Here is a 14,004-nt window from a genome sequence, read left to right on the forward strand (position 1 = left end):
CGAAAAGAATCACAGACAGAGCTGAGCGGACAGTATTTATTGATCTTTTAGTAGATTGGGAAATTCGGATCGATATTTCGGGTCCAAGCATGCAATCCACCTTTCACATCTTGTATCTGAACATTCTTAAGGGTTTTCTTCAGTGCCAACACAGCTTTTTGCGAATCGTTCCCGCGGCGGCACAACACGATGAGTTTGTTCGCTCCCTTTTCTTTGAGGTCGCTTTGAATTTTGTGGACATTTACCTCCTTGTCGATCTTACCAATTGGTACATTCACGGACCCCACTAAGTGGCAAATGTCCATTTCAGGTTCAGATCGAACATCCAACAAAGTAAAACCCCGGGCTGAAGATTTCAAGAATTCTTGCAATTGATCAACGTTGATCCGTTCGCTATCTGGCAAGACCGCCAAAGGCTTTTCCTTGTCCGTGGCCAAAGCCCCGCAAAACTGTTCGTAATCAATTAGTTTCACAATTTGGGCGGATTTTTCTTGCCTTGGGCGAAGTTTGACTGTCCTAAATGCGCCGCTAAAACCGTCGAAGAGCAACATTTTTCCACTCAAAGGTGTTCCAAACCCAGCTAAAATTTTCATGGCCTCTAATGCTTGAAGGGTGCCAATTACCCCGGGAATCACGCCCAAAACGCCTCCATCAGAACAGTTGGTGACAGTTTCGGGGGGAGGTGGTTCAGGGAATAAGCAGCGATACGTCGGGCCTTGGTTATAATTGTAGACAGTCAGTTGACCCTCGAATCTCAAGGCACTGCCGGAAACCAACGGTTTATTCGTCAAGACACATGCGTCATTGAGTAGGTATCGCGTGGCCACGTTATCCGAGCAATCCAGGACCACATCGTACTTGGATATGATATCCAGAGCATTATGACTACCAAGAGCAATGGGATAGGTTTCCACATGAACCAAGGAATTCAATTCTGAAAACAAAGAGGGGATCATCTACTCAAATGATGGGACTGGTATGGTACAGAAAACATTCAGAGACCTACCTCGGAGAGCTGTCTTAATGGATTCCACCTTACTCCATCCCAATTTCTTCTCCGAATGCAAGACTTGTCGATGAAGATTGGACACATCCACCTCGTCAAAGTCCACCACGCCCAACGTGCCCACACCACATCCCCCCAGGAACAAGGCGGATGGACAGCCCAATCCTCCTCCCCCCACGAGGAGGACACGCCCTCTTTTCAAGGCCAATTGCCCTTGGACACCCCATTCGGGCAGCAACAACTGACGTGAGTACCGTGTGATCTCAAGATTACTCAGAACTCCGGCATTGTCCGGGTCCAGATTGAGAAGTTTCCTCCGATGGATTTCTGCCTCTATATCTGCTTCTTCTTTCCTTAGAATCAGTAACCGTTGCTCCAAATCTTTCACACTTTGAGTCGTTAAATCCGGCATGCTTTCTTTGACTTGTGATAATACCTGCAGAATTTGATAAATTTCGCCTCGCCTGTCCAAGTTATTCTTATGAACAGCAGAGCGCACTGCAGTGTCTCTACACAGCTGCAGGAAAAAAGTGAGGACAACTTGTCAAAAATCAATCAAAAAAGGATGAGGACTTTTTGAAGGTCACAATTGTAGGTAAAGCTCATCATTATTAGTTAGACGGTGAACATTTTTTTCGAAATTGAGTCGTAGGCTCCTTGTGCACTTGACAGGTGTGTTTCCATTTTCGCATTTGGCAATTTAATGCTAGCAGTAACTCATATTTTGAATCTCTGAGTCTGGGTTCATCTTTTTATTCATCTCCTTTAAAACATAATAACAAAATAATAGATTTAAGTATGCATTTCATGGCTGTTGCAACCAACGATGTGCATTTTTTGAATGAAATGAAAAACTCTTCAGATTTCAATCACAAATCCGAAATTTTAAAGGCTTCCCAGTAATTGACCGCGTATTTTTAGTGCGGATGAATAAAACCATCAGATTTATTAAAAATACGAGTAGAGCTCCTAACACCCTTTTCGTGTGAAACGTAGTGCAAAATTTACTTTAAAGCGCACGATATGGAGGCTCTGAACCATGTTGTGGGGAGTGTGCCTGCATGGCATCAAGTGAACTGAACAAGAATGTTTGGGACTTCGGACGCCACTGATTCATCACCCAACCTATTGTATGATAGTTCGAATTAGAGGGCTTGTCCTCTAGTTCGAATACCCTCCATGAAAAGTATCTATCAAAGGAAAAATATGTGTTAGTATCGTTTTTAGCCAGCGGCGAGCAATGTAGTAGAGTTACTTGCCATTATTCGTCTCAAGCAAGCTATTACAAGACTTTTTACCTGACGCAAACGAAGTTCAATTTCACGCAACCTCCTTGGGTTCATTCAATTTGGTGCAGGACAAACCGGCTTTGACATGAACCTCAGCGACCAGAAAGACTACAACCCGGCTCATCCATATCCGGTAGTTAAAAAAATTCAGCCAAATGTCGTGGGAATTCCAGTTTGGAGTTTTGAAATTCATTGAAAACATGATTATTGGCTTGGCTTAGCAAGGTCGAGATTTGTCAAAGGATTTAACGAAAAAAGTAGTGCTGAAATAGATCCGCCGCCCTCCGTCGTCCATTGTGAATTTGTGATTGTGTCGTTGTGAGGTGTGAATGCCAAGCTGATTTTCCCAATCAATTCCATCTGTTCGAGGAAGCATTCTTCTCGGCCATTTAGGAACCCCCTTTTCGCACCCGCATCCCAAACTAAAAGCGCCACATTAGGGACAGCGGGGACGGATTGAGGAACCTGTTCCATCACCCGATGAGAGATGGGAGAAAGAGGAACCAGATTGAAAAGTGTCCCTTCTGATTTGACTTGTCTTGAACAAGAGGGCAAGGAGGTGCTGGTGGAGAAGGAGGAGGGATAAAAGCAATGGAACTAGTCAGGGTGTGTTGGATACGCACACAATGCCAAAGTCGCTGCCATTCAACCGTCCTACCCGGGAAAGTGGGTTTGTATTGTATTACAAAGAGACCAAATTTCGCCTCGCCTGACCCCCTGGTGACCGTAGCTTGTTGAGTACAATCAGATATTTCTCGACACATGCTGAAATCTGTATTGGACGCCGGAGATTCAATCAACTTGCGATGAATTCATGGTTCCTAAACGGGGTCTGCGTCCCAGGTTCTCTCCCTATCCATGTACAAAGTTTATAACGGGTCAGTTGATGCATTAAGCGGGCCCAAGGCCCAAAAGTTGTGTTCACTCTTGGCCTTATTTTTGCAAATTCTTCATCCAAGAGTCAGGTTATATCCCTTGTTTATCCCAAAGAAACGTGCGAGGTATCTCACACGGCCTCCCACCCACCCCAAGTTAACTGTGGCGGTTGATCTTCTGGATTTGTCGCTAAAAAGCCAATGTTTTTCCCCATTGAGTAACTTGCTATCGCTTGCTTGACTTTGATGCGACGTCTGCGAACGCATTGTGACTTGTTGGTGCTCGGAAACATTTGTTAACTTTTTGTATGACAAATATCAAGAGCAGAGAAATGATTGCCTGCGCACTGCGCGCTTCCTCGATAGTAGCAGAATGCTTTAGGGTAGAGCTTTTCTTCCGCTCTCCTCTCTTCAACTTAAAAGCGCAAAGCTCACAGTTACCAGATGGAAACAAGATAAACCACCCGTGGTAATTACAATAAGTCAAATGACCACAAGGGTTCGATTTAAACCATTGTGATGGCCTTTTCATGCACGGAAACTGTAGACTACTATGACATTAATTTCCTTCGAAGAAATGCTTGGTATGAAGTCAACATACGGATACTAACCGAACTGGTCACGTTCCTTTACTCGTTCGGAGCACACGTAGAGGCCCCCAAATTATAGAATGTTCAAAATACTCAGTTTTCTCCCTGGCTCCCAGCAAGTCAAGTTGGCCGAGCGGTCTAAGGCGCCAGATTTAAGCTCTGGTACACGTACGTGTGCGTGGGTTCGAACCCCACACTTGACAAGAAAAAACTTTTTTTTTCGATTTGTTCCATTTCGTGCAGTTTTGAGTTAGACGTTGAAAGACTTGATTGTGCACTGCACTTCGATCGAAATATAATTAAGAGCTCTTGTTCCAAGTGGAAATTTAATGCCAACATTTGCTTGCATTGAGATATCCTTATAGCATTAACTAAATTGAGTTCAGATTTGGTTACTATATCAGGAGTGATAATTTATTGTTGAAAAATATGTCTTCGCTTGACGTTCAATTGTTTTAAAATGACTAATCACTAAGTAATGGCTGACGTTTTCATGTTCCCAAGCAAGACACTGACAACATGAAAATGTCTTATCCTTCAAGAAAGTGGGGGTTCGTATTCGTGTCTGAATTTGTCGTAGCTTCTTCTGATTGGGAAAACGCTTAATGATCTGGGATGTGTATTGCCTAACGTGGAAAACCCATCATCATGTCCCCCGGGCAAGACATGAGGCATAAGCTATGGAGATACTCATTTTTGACTTTCAGGCTTGAGACTGTATTCGAATGCACGAAGATCGTTCATTGGCACGCTGAATTTGCCAAAGGCGAATTGGGCATGAATTAGGGAGGGGCGCTGAAAGACCACCGTCTTCTGGCCTAGGAAAATATGGCAAATGCCTCCTAAGATGGAGAAAATGCTTTCTCCCGTATTCAACCTTGACACAGTGGGAGGGTTCGTAGGCAATAGGTTCCGAAACCGGCATGGTTGTGCAAATACCATTGTTGCTCGATTCATTTCACATGGAAAATAGGGATCCTTTGTGTGGGCAATGGACATGTTTAAGACGTCCCCTTCTTTGCTAGAACCTTTCCTCCAAAGATGTTAAAGGCGTTGCACGTCATGACAAAGCTCATTTGCAAAGTGAATTTGATGATCTTATTATGCACCACTGATAACCAACTTCCTTTAGCATTCCCAGAACGTACCTCATATTATACAGAACCAAAGGGCGTGCTCCCGTAATCCGTTACGGACGATTTTTACACATCCGATCTTCTTGGGTAAGGGGAAATCTCTGTCGGAAATGATCCTTGGACCTGCGAGGAAATGAGAGAGGAGGAAGGCGATGGGAAAAGGTCTTAGCAATAAATGTAAATCCTAAACGAGAAAAATCAGTCCCAAAAATTTGAAAGATTTTTGTTAAGTCTCCATTAGGGACGTTCTGGAAAGCATCTATATAAATTGAAGAACCAACCCCTTTCTTGTCCAGTGGTGTCACTCTAAGCACTCCAAGGCGGAAAATAAAGAAGCAATCTAGACAAGCTTCTTGAATTAATCCATATTCCTTTGTGTGCTGACGTTTCTCCCTGTCAAGTCTAAGGAAAAAGGTGCTAACTCAAGGTTGATTACTGAATCAGTCATCCACAATCCACCCTTTTCTTGTTGTGCTCTGTTTGGGTATAGCGCAGTCCCGCTGTCTGATCTAAACGTATGGAGATCGATTAAATAATGGATGAGGAATAGTGCAAATGAAAAAGGAAATCAGTTCTTTGCCAACAATCATTTTAGCTCTCCTTGAGCAAGTTTCAAGCGAGTTTGTTGAGCTCGCTTTGCATTTTGCGTCGTTTGCGCCACAACAAAGTCCAAAGTAAAGCAAACCAAACATGTCGACGAATTGAGCAAATTGCTACCTTAGTGTGCAAAATGATCCACACGCTTGATTGTTTATGGGTTAGACATTAGTTTGCAAGACCAAGGGTTCGACAAAACAGACATTGGATTGTGGTTGATGTTATGATTGGGAGATATCCTCCAATCTCTCTTTTGAAGGAACAATGTATTAACTTTTTCAAAGTACAAAGAAAGTACTTTGCTTCATGAATGGCTTCCAATTACTTTTTGTCGGTGCCACATTTCTTTAGAAATACTTGTATCAACAATATCTACCCAAGCTGTAGTGTTAAAAAGTCAAATTTTACTTCGAATAAAATGAAATTTCTGAACACTCGTATTTCATGAAAGTTAGAAATTAGTAAAGAAGCTGAATTTAAGTCCAAAAGCGGCGGATTTTAAGAAGTGTTTTATATCAATCACGGGTTGCCGCCAACTGTCCGAATATGTTTGCTAAGTTGACAGTCTTTGTCGTTCGAATAATAGGTCTGATGATTTTGGGTCAATATATGAAATAAATTCTCGGGGAACTAATCTGATAAACTTTTTCTTGGCCGTTAGAACGGCCCTGAATTAGGGGATTGGTCAAAATCTTGAGGTCGATTTTGAATTACGTTGAATATGCTATAAGCTTGTTATGATGGAAAAAATGCGATGAGAGTTGACCTCAATGGATGAGAAGTCTTGGTGTGGAAGGGATGTCTCCTTCACCATCTCATGGGGCTTGATTTGGACTAATGAGAATGAGGGCAGAAATGAAGGAGCACATACCTTGTCAATGACAGAAGCTATCAGGTAGCTGATTATTGGCCTGTCATGCAAATATTACCTAAGATACCCAGGAGACTTCTTGAGCCCCTTTGACATTGAAATGCTCATGAAAGCATGTCAAACATGAACTAATGAGATCTCTCATGATCTGCAAACACAGTTACTTTGAATGAAGAAAATTGGAAATGATCTGTCGCCAAGGACCTTTAGTGACATTGTCAAGCCAGGTTGATCGAGTTCTATGTGAGCGGATGTTTTGTCTTCTTATTAACCTGTCATGATGAAGACATGTTGAAAAATCTCTTCCGTGACCCTCAAACTATTAGTTATTGTCAGAAAAAGTTTCAGGGTCTGATATTACTGAATTGTGGCTTTGATAGAGGAGAGGCACAAAAGAAAACCAACCAAACTAACAAAAGTGGTGCTTCTTTCAGACTCAATTATGTATGAGAATTCGGTGCAAATACCCTGAAGAAAGAAGAGAACGCCTGACTTCTGGCTTCACTTGCAACTGTCGGCTTTTTTTGGTGTCTCTTGGCTCCAACCCTCGTCAAGTGGTCCTAAAACGGGCCAAATTGGATTCCAAAGATGTTGCCACCAATTATGTGGCCAGCGATTGTCATTATTGGACTCGTTGGACAAGATTGGTCGCTAAGGAGCTCATTTTAAGATTTTTATGATACTCTTCTCCATTGCCGCGTGGAAAAGAGACTTCTGACTTCAAGCCAACATTTTGATACTGAATCCAACCTATATACTACGTTGCTTCGATACCTAAAGCTTTTCTGATTTCGTCCTGTGGTTGAACAAGGAACCTCTACTTGGATCGCGTTTTCCTGACGCAACAGATCAAATTTCAAACCGACATACTTCTCTCTCGCCCAAGCCGAATTGAAGAGTTCAGCACAGTTTCGTACGTTTCACGGTGTACCTGTTTGAAATTGGTTCAATGAGCTCTGACGGAGGGAAGAAAATGTGAGCACCAGCTACCCTCCTCGGTATTTTCGTGGAGTGTTGATTCAAGTCTATCATGGAAGCAAGGTGGAGAGCATAGGCATCGCACCTAATTCTGTGTACTATTGTCATATGTGGCATGTACATTAATGGCCAACGTCAGTAACGAGGGAGCTCATGGTTGGTTCCGTAGGTTGACGAGTGTCGTTAGTTTCATTCTGAAGTAGAGCAATTTTTGAAAGGCTTTTAGCCGTGCTTGCCAGAGACATCGTCGCTAGCTTTCTGTGGAAGACAGAGACTTCATGAGGTTGAGACTTTTGTTCGCGCTGGATTGATGCACTCTGGCGGTAGAAGAGTAGATGTTAAAAGTGCCCAAGGCCATTATTAGAGGGAGCTTTTTTGACTCTGGTGCACAACACCTCAGTGTCTTGGTAATTTCCACGAAAGCGTCCGAGGAAACACGAAAGAGGTTTTAGAATGTACTAGTTTTGCATTTTTGTTCTCGAGTATCGACGGTATGTTAAAATGATTCCTTCATTCCTTCATTTCGGTGGGATGGAACAAGTGCTCAAATGAAGAACACTTTATGATAACATGGATCGCTTTAATTCCTGCATTCCGACCATGCCCTGGAACTATTCCAAAAGCACGGCTTGTTTCGAATATTTGAATTAACGCCTGGAGAGTCTTCAGTAGCGATTTTGATGAAGCTGCAAATCCATTCGTCGGATTCTTCTCGCTGATATCTTTTTAACGATGTCTCGCGTAATTTTGATCGATAATTTTAGAAGATAATGCATATGGGATAGCGATCCGATGGTTCATCATGTCCAACATTCCTAGCCCTCTCTCCAATCCCCTTTACTTCTATACTGCATTGATGTACAATAAATGAAAACGACCAAACGAACGAACCTGTTTGAACCTCGCTCTTAGATTGGATGATGACGCGGTGCTCTCCTGAAAAATCTCAGCAGCTCATTTGGTCTGATTCACAGAATCACCGAGACAATGGTACAGGAGACCCAGAAAAAAAGTTCAGGAGAACAAAGTGGAATTTTCCTTCTGAACTCCAGAGCCTCAATTGAACGGGAGTTGCGGGGCTCTCCTGCCTACCACTTAAAGCACCCCTGCTTACAACACCAGGCAACATGAAGATGAGGGTTCGAGTTATTTTCACGGCCATGGCAGCTTGCTAGAGGGGGATGAGAGCGACACAGCTCGTTTTCAGAGATCTTTCTACCTTGGTATACGGCCGTGGACATGCGTTATTTTGTTTGCGCGTTGCGCACCGGGAACCTGGATAGTTCAGAGCTCATACTGTTAGTTGTTGGGAAGTTGAATCTCCTCCATCCTGTCTGATGATGAGACGTCGTGTAAGTGAAGTAGTCTCCTCGATCTGCGAAAGGTGTTCACAGGAAACTGGCGCTGGAAGCGGTTTTCAAAAATTGAGTCAGGCCAAACCACCTTCTTTCCAGCCTAACCATAATGAAATCAAACAAAAACAATGTTAAGCAGTTAAGTAGAGTGAACCAGAGTGCGTGTGTACGTAACATATGTAGCATATGTACACATATGTAACTGGCAGAGGAAAAAAAGGGTGCTTTGTACAATTGCTGAAAGTATCCAACCAAATTTGATATTGGAAGCAATGCAAATCTCAGCCGGTTAGCTCGAATAAGTAAGGTGTTTCTGTTGAAGGAATCGGTCGGACTCTACTGCCCAAAACACTCAAGGAAGGCGACCAAAGCAATGGGGCACGAATTCCCAACCGAACCACCTGCGTTTGGTGGGGTTGTTATGTTTTACCTGAAGGAGGTTTCTACCCGGCAGAATGGGCAGGTCTTGAAAGTAGTAAGCTTCTTACCCACTACCTATGCAGGGTAGCCCCCTAGCTTCCTAACAGAGCTGTTCCGAGCATAGCACGAACGTAGCCTAACCAGAGGTTCCAAAGTCGAACCAAACGGTCTGCTACTCAAGACGCCCTCTTCTTCATCTATCGGTCGGACCCTCGGTCTTTTGCTGTCTCTCCTTTCCACTGTTGAGGATCCTCGTACTCGCTCTTGTGTCACCCTCGTTGGCGGCGGCGTGGATAGAACAAGCAATCCTCAGTGAGCAACCAAATCTCTGGCTGCTGCTGGAGTGGCACAACAACTTCTACCTCTATCTACTCTTTCTTCCAACATCTCTTTCTCTTCAGTTGGTCTGATCTTTTGAACAGAGTTGGAGGCTGTAGATCGCCCATTTGAGATTCACGCCGTCGTCGGCGACCACTGCTCACTACTACTTCCAACTTTGTCTACAACAACAGCTTCAAGAACAAGCAAGCAATATCAACAACACCCGAATCAACCACCTTGAAAAGTTGAAAAATAGATTGCTAGCCAAGCAAAAGAGAGGTTGTTTGCTTCATGTGCTCATCCTTGTGACCAAAGTTGTGCAGTGATTTCAGTCTTCATCATCTCATACTACGTGCATAAAAGGAGTCAAATGAAGGTAAGAACCTGAGTGCTGCTGCCCATTGTCGTTGATGTCTTCTTTGTTGAGTGGAAGGGGACAGGCAACTTATTCCCGTGTTTGCCGCAAAGCTTCACATTGAAGGTGGCCGAATGTAAAAGCAAATCATTTGTTTGCCAGTGAAAGATCAGCAGAATGTGAAGTGAAAGAGAAAACCGATCTCTTGTTTTGTTCAGTCATCTTTTGGCAATTTGCAAAAAAAGTCAGGGGCGCTTCTTTTTTGACTTTGAAAGCGTTTGACGGGTGTCGTTTTTGACCGCGATTCAAGTGTCATTGTTTGAAAGTAACAAAAGTTGAGATGTCTTGGTGGTGCGAGATTGTCCATTCTCCTGACTTCCTGATCATTATCATTCATTACATGGGGCAAATCATCATCATGTCAAGCTCAGAATGTCGAGTCGAACACGAGAACAATTGTAACGATTGTAAGGAGAATTTAAAGCCTCCTTTCATTTGGAAATTGAAAGATAATCCCAGGAAAGTGTTTTGATGCTGAAGTCTAAGATGTCAGACTGGGAGGTCGGTGCCAACTAGGCCAACGAGAAGTATTTCTATAATTTCGTGTCCCTAGAAACTCCTGTGCATACATTAACCTAATTAGAAATGGACAGGATGCCAAAGAATATGACAAGAGCCTTCTTTAATTTCCGTAATGAATTTTAATCAATTTCAAACTTGACTGCAAATTCAGAATCAGACTTGCCAACTCCTCCGCTCGAGCCTGCCAGGAAATGATGTCCCACCCATGAATCTTCAAAATATGCCGGCTATGGGTGCTCACATCTCGTCTCGTATCTCATTAAACCGTTGCTATTTGCAAAGACAAGCCTACGTAATATCACCCAATGCTCAAAAGATGTCCTTTTGCAAACCACTAACTATGTTTAACGAATGTACTCGGCAACCAACAATGCAAGAGCATTGGATACGTGAATGACCTCGTTCTCTATTGATTGTGGTTCCAATCGGGCGATTGAACTGAAAATTGGTTTCAACCCCATCCGTACCTTTTATTTGGCTATGCAAGCGATTCTATTTATCTCCTATCTGCTGATTGAATTCATTGATGATCACCGGATGTTCACACTAGGAAAGCTTTGCCTTTTCCCATGACCGATTCTACTCGTAAATTTGAAATTTCCGGCATTTCCGAAAGAGCGTCGCCATCATGATTTCTTCCATCTCTGTCTTCGTTCCCTAGTTGCCAATTGTTTTCTACTACTACCATCACATTATTGATATTCATTACTGCCAGGAGTTGGTGGAATAAATGAAAGCCAATTATTTAGACGTAATGGATCCGCTCTCACGAATCACGCGAATCTCTCTCAATCGCATTGTCTGTGTTCATGACATTATGTTTCTATGTCATTGGAATTGTTTGAATGAGCCTCGTTCCGTTCCAACGGAGATTGATAGATGAAGGTGTTTAATCCGCAATTGTCATAACGCCCTTTTGTGACTGATGAACAGCCCAGTATTTAATTGACTGGACTGGCCGACTGAAATGAGTGTATGTGACCATGTCGACCCACTCGCCATGTTTTAGTGTCGAAATTCTCATGGCCGAAGATCAAAGGCACTCATTTTTTATGAGGAAGTAATGGTGTAGCGTCTATCAACGAGTAATTATTCTTGGTTCCTTAATTTTTGAAAAAAAGTAAACATAAAACATTTCAAAATTATGCTAACTTTGAATATGAACGATATGATTGACGCACCCCATGAAATGTTCCAAAACATGTTTTGTTTTGTAGCAGAGAATGTGTCGGAAAATTGAGGGTCTAATTAGATTATGTTTATGGATTCTGCATTTGAATGAGCCAAGTTCGTTTTTCAGAATTGCTCAAAGGTTCTGCAGATTGACAGGCTTCAGGAAGCTGCGTGCCTAAACTTCATTCACATTTTCACACATGCTTGTGGACTTGTACAATTATTATGATTTCAAGCTCAAAAGGGAACACCACTGTCCGAAAAGTTTTGATCTTGAGCAGGGTCATAAATTATTTGTTGATCGTGATGGCTGAAAAAAGTGGATGTTCTCTGTTACCGGGAGGGTAGTAATTGGCACTGTTTGTTTGTGTCTGTACGGAAGTATAGGCAGTTATCGTTGGCCTTGTCTTACGGCCTTTTTGCCAACTTGACCCTCGAAGGCTGTACGAAACCTCCGGGAATTGGGTGCAAGAAAAGCAAAAGACAAAACTTTTACTTCCCGCGTGCTCGCCTCCCCCCCCTCTCTCTTTCTCTCTCTCTCCCTCTCTCTTTCTCTGTCGATGCGCTCACATAGGAGCCTTTGCCGTTCGAGTCTGGCCTTAGCTTGAAATTTTGGCCGAGATTTGTTCCTTCTCCTTTTTAGCTTCACTTGGTGCTGTGGTCCTTGGAGAGCCCCATGTCAGTTAATGTCGATATCCATCGACGCTCAGCCAAATAATAATTACCACCGAGGCTCTCTTTGAGAACCATTATGTACACACGGAAGTGAGCTTTCGCACCTTGGCAAGCACTGTAGGAAGAAGATGTACTCATTAAAGTAACGAGCCTTTATGGTGGTTCATGAAGGAAGCCTGATACATTAAGTGTAATGGATGAAGAATAGTCTTTGTGGTGTTGTGCTTTAAGTTAGCTAATGCTTCCAAGTGGAAGTGAAGCTCTTATTATATATACGAGTACGTGGTCGGCGAAGGTAGCGGCAACGAGGGTGGATGTGGCGACGGCCTTCGAGCCCGTGGACCTTGGCTCTGATAAGGTGCGGAGTAATTATCAAACGAATGTCTTGGTATCCAGGAGAGAGGAAAAAGTTTTCCCATGATGGAATAGGATTGAAAAGAGAAAGAAACTTGAGAAAACCCCCTGAGGAGAATACGTTTGGCCAGTTAAGGCCAGACTGACAAAGACAGCCAGATTCGCACAATGAAAGAAACGAGCGAAAAGATTAGAGACGAAAAGAGGCTGAGGATTCGATGGTGTTCTGGCAGAAACCTTATAATATTGGGGAACTGTCACTCTTGCGATGCTCGCAAAGAATTTCACATTGGCAAGAGGAGACTGCAAACGCCTGACGACAAAATCCCCCCATGTCAATCTGTTCTCTAATTTCTTGATCAGGCTCCTCAGCATTTTGAAGAAATTCGAGATCTGGATTGTCATTTTCTTTTCCATTGAAAGAAAAATTCCTCTAGTACCAAATGACTTCTTCCTTCGTGGCCGTCGTCTCTTGCTTTTCTTTGCTCTCCTACCACTTGGCTTTGGCCTGGTTCAGTTTCCTTTTGAGCTTGGAGTGCAATTGCTGAATCCGAGAACCACAATGACTAATGGACTTTTAACAGGATTAATTGCTTCAATAATTTCCTATTCTTCCGAAATCCAATTGCCATCCGTGATGTTTTTCTTCATATTTCATTTTCTTCCTTTCAGATCGTTCCTTCGCCCTGAAGGGAAGTTGACAATCCGTGGCTGAAATGCCCATGATGACACATCAAAGCAGCCCTGGCAGCAGCAACAGCAGTAGCATCCTCAACCATCTAACCTGAGATTGAATCCCAGCACGAAAAAATACCATGATGAGAATGAAGCGATTGAGGAAGAATTCCATATTCTGCTGGAGCAAACCCTCCCGTTTCAAGGATCGAGGAGGCAGTGCCAGCCGAATGGTGAAATTTTGGTGTGGCACGAACCACAAGCTTGAGCCAAAAACTAGTGCAAGTGTGATTTGTGTTCTAATCGCTCTTCTCGGGAGTGGAGCTCTGCCCAAGACAGGTAGGAAGGACACCATTCATTTTACTAAGTACAGTACGTAGACTGGAGATTATGCGAGAACAGTTCTTGGAAGACCTCTTAGTAAGCGAGGAGGCTGGTCGCCGTCGATGAAAACTTGAGCTTTTGGCGCGATTCCTTCAAAGTCATAAACCCTGACAAAGGAATTCTTGAGAGTGATTCACTTATTTTATGTTGAGCGGCCATGGCAAAGTAATGAAAACAATGGCTGAAAACGAGAGCCTGTTTTATGGAGAATTTGCTCCCATTCCTAGCTGCAAATTCTGATGCTCTTAGCACTATAATAAAACAACCATTTTGTCGACGGAGGATCCGGAAAAGTCCCAGCTGTTTGACACAATGCAAGTGTAATGAAATGACAGTTTTCCACTGTCTAATTGGCCCCGCTTAGACGT

The 14,004-nt window shown here is 43.1% G+C and overlaps 3 protein-coding genes and 1 non-coding gene across 7 annotated transcripts in view; 2 read left to right on the forward strand and 2 right to left on the reverse strand.

The window, feature by feature from the left end:
- LOC131893424 (huntingtin-interacting protein K-like) overlaps positions 1–1,533 on the reverse strand; it is a 2,154-nt gene extending 621 nt beyond the window's left edge. Inside the window, exon 1 of the mRNA XM_059243459.1 lies at positions 1,443–1,533. The gene's annotated coding sequence lies outside the window, so the exon portion shown is untranslated. The remainder of the gene's footprint in view (positions 1–1,442) is intronic.
- On the reverse strand, positions 9–1,508 carry LOC131893421 (adenylyltransferase and sulfurtransferase MOCS3-like). The gene is made up of 2 exons (XM_059243446.1): positions 1,007–1,508; positions 9–934 (listed from the first exon to the last, which is right to left on the reverse strand). Exons 1-2 carry the CDS (start codon positions 1,416–1,418, stop codon positions 48–50), a joined length of 1,299 nt encoding a protein of 432 aa, XP_059099429.1. The 5' UTR covers positions 1,419–1,508; the 3' UTR covers positions 9–47.
- A 2,346-nt stretch (positions 1,534–3,879) lies between the features above and the next one.
- Positions 3,880–3,963, forward strand: Trnal-uaa (transfer RNA leucine (anticodon UAA)). Its single transcript has one exon. It is a non-coding gene; the product is annotated as a tRNA-Leu (tRNA).
- A 5,478-nt stretch (positions 3,964–9,441) lies between these two features.
- The window catches only part of LOC131893399 (protein sidekick-like), a 50,706-nt gene continuing 46,143 nt past the window's right edge, over positions 9,442–14,004 (forward strand). For 2 of the 4 annotated variants that reach the window (XM_059243412.1, XM_059243428.1), the window contains exons 1-2: positions 9,442–9,814; positions 13,250–13,591. In XM_059243412.1, the coding sequence (XP_059099395.1) occupies positions 13,393–13,591 (199 nt within the window). In that variant the 5' untranslated portion in view covers positions 9,442–9,814; positions 13,250–13,392. The remainder of the gene's footprint in view (positions 9,815–13,249; positions 13,592–14,004) is intronic. The other 2 variants (XM_059243421.1, XM_059243435.1) reach the window with 1 other exon arrangement.

This window comes from Tigriopus californicus, chromosome 1 (genome assembly GCF_007210705.1).
Source record: "Tigriopus californicus strain San Diego chromosome 1, Tcal_SD_v2.1, whole genome shotgun sequence".
In the NCBI taxonomy this organism is placed as follows: domain Eukaryota; kingdom Metazoa; phylum Arthropoda; class Copepoda; order Harpacticoida; family Harpacticidae; genus Tigriopus; species Tigriopus californicus.

Coding starts and splice junctions, on each gene's coding strand:
- LOC131893421 (XM_059243446.1), bottom strand. CDS start 1,418: ATGCCGGATTTAACGACTCAAAGTGTGAAAGATTTGGAGCAACGGTTA. Junction 935..1,006: donor CATTAAGACAGCTCTCCGAG/GTAGGTCTCTGA, acceptor CTTTGTTTTCAG/AATTGAATTCCTTGGTTCAT.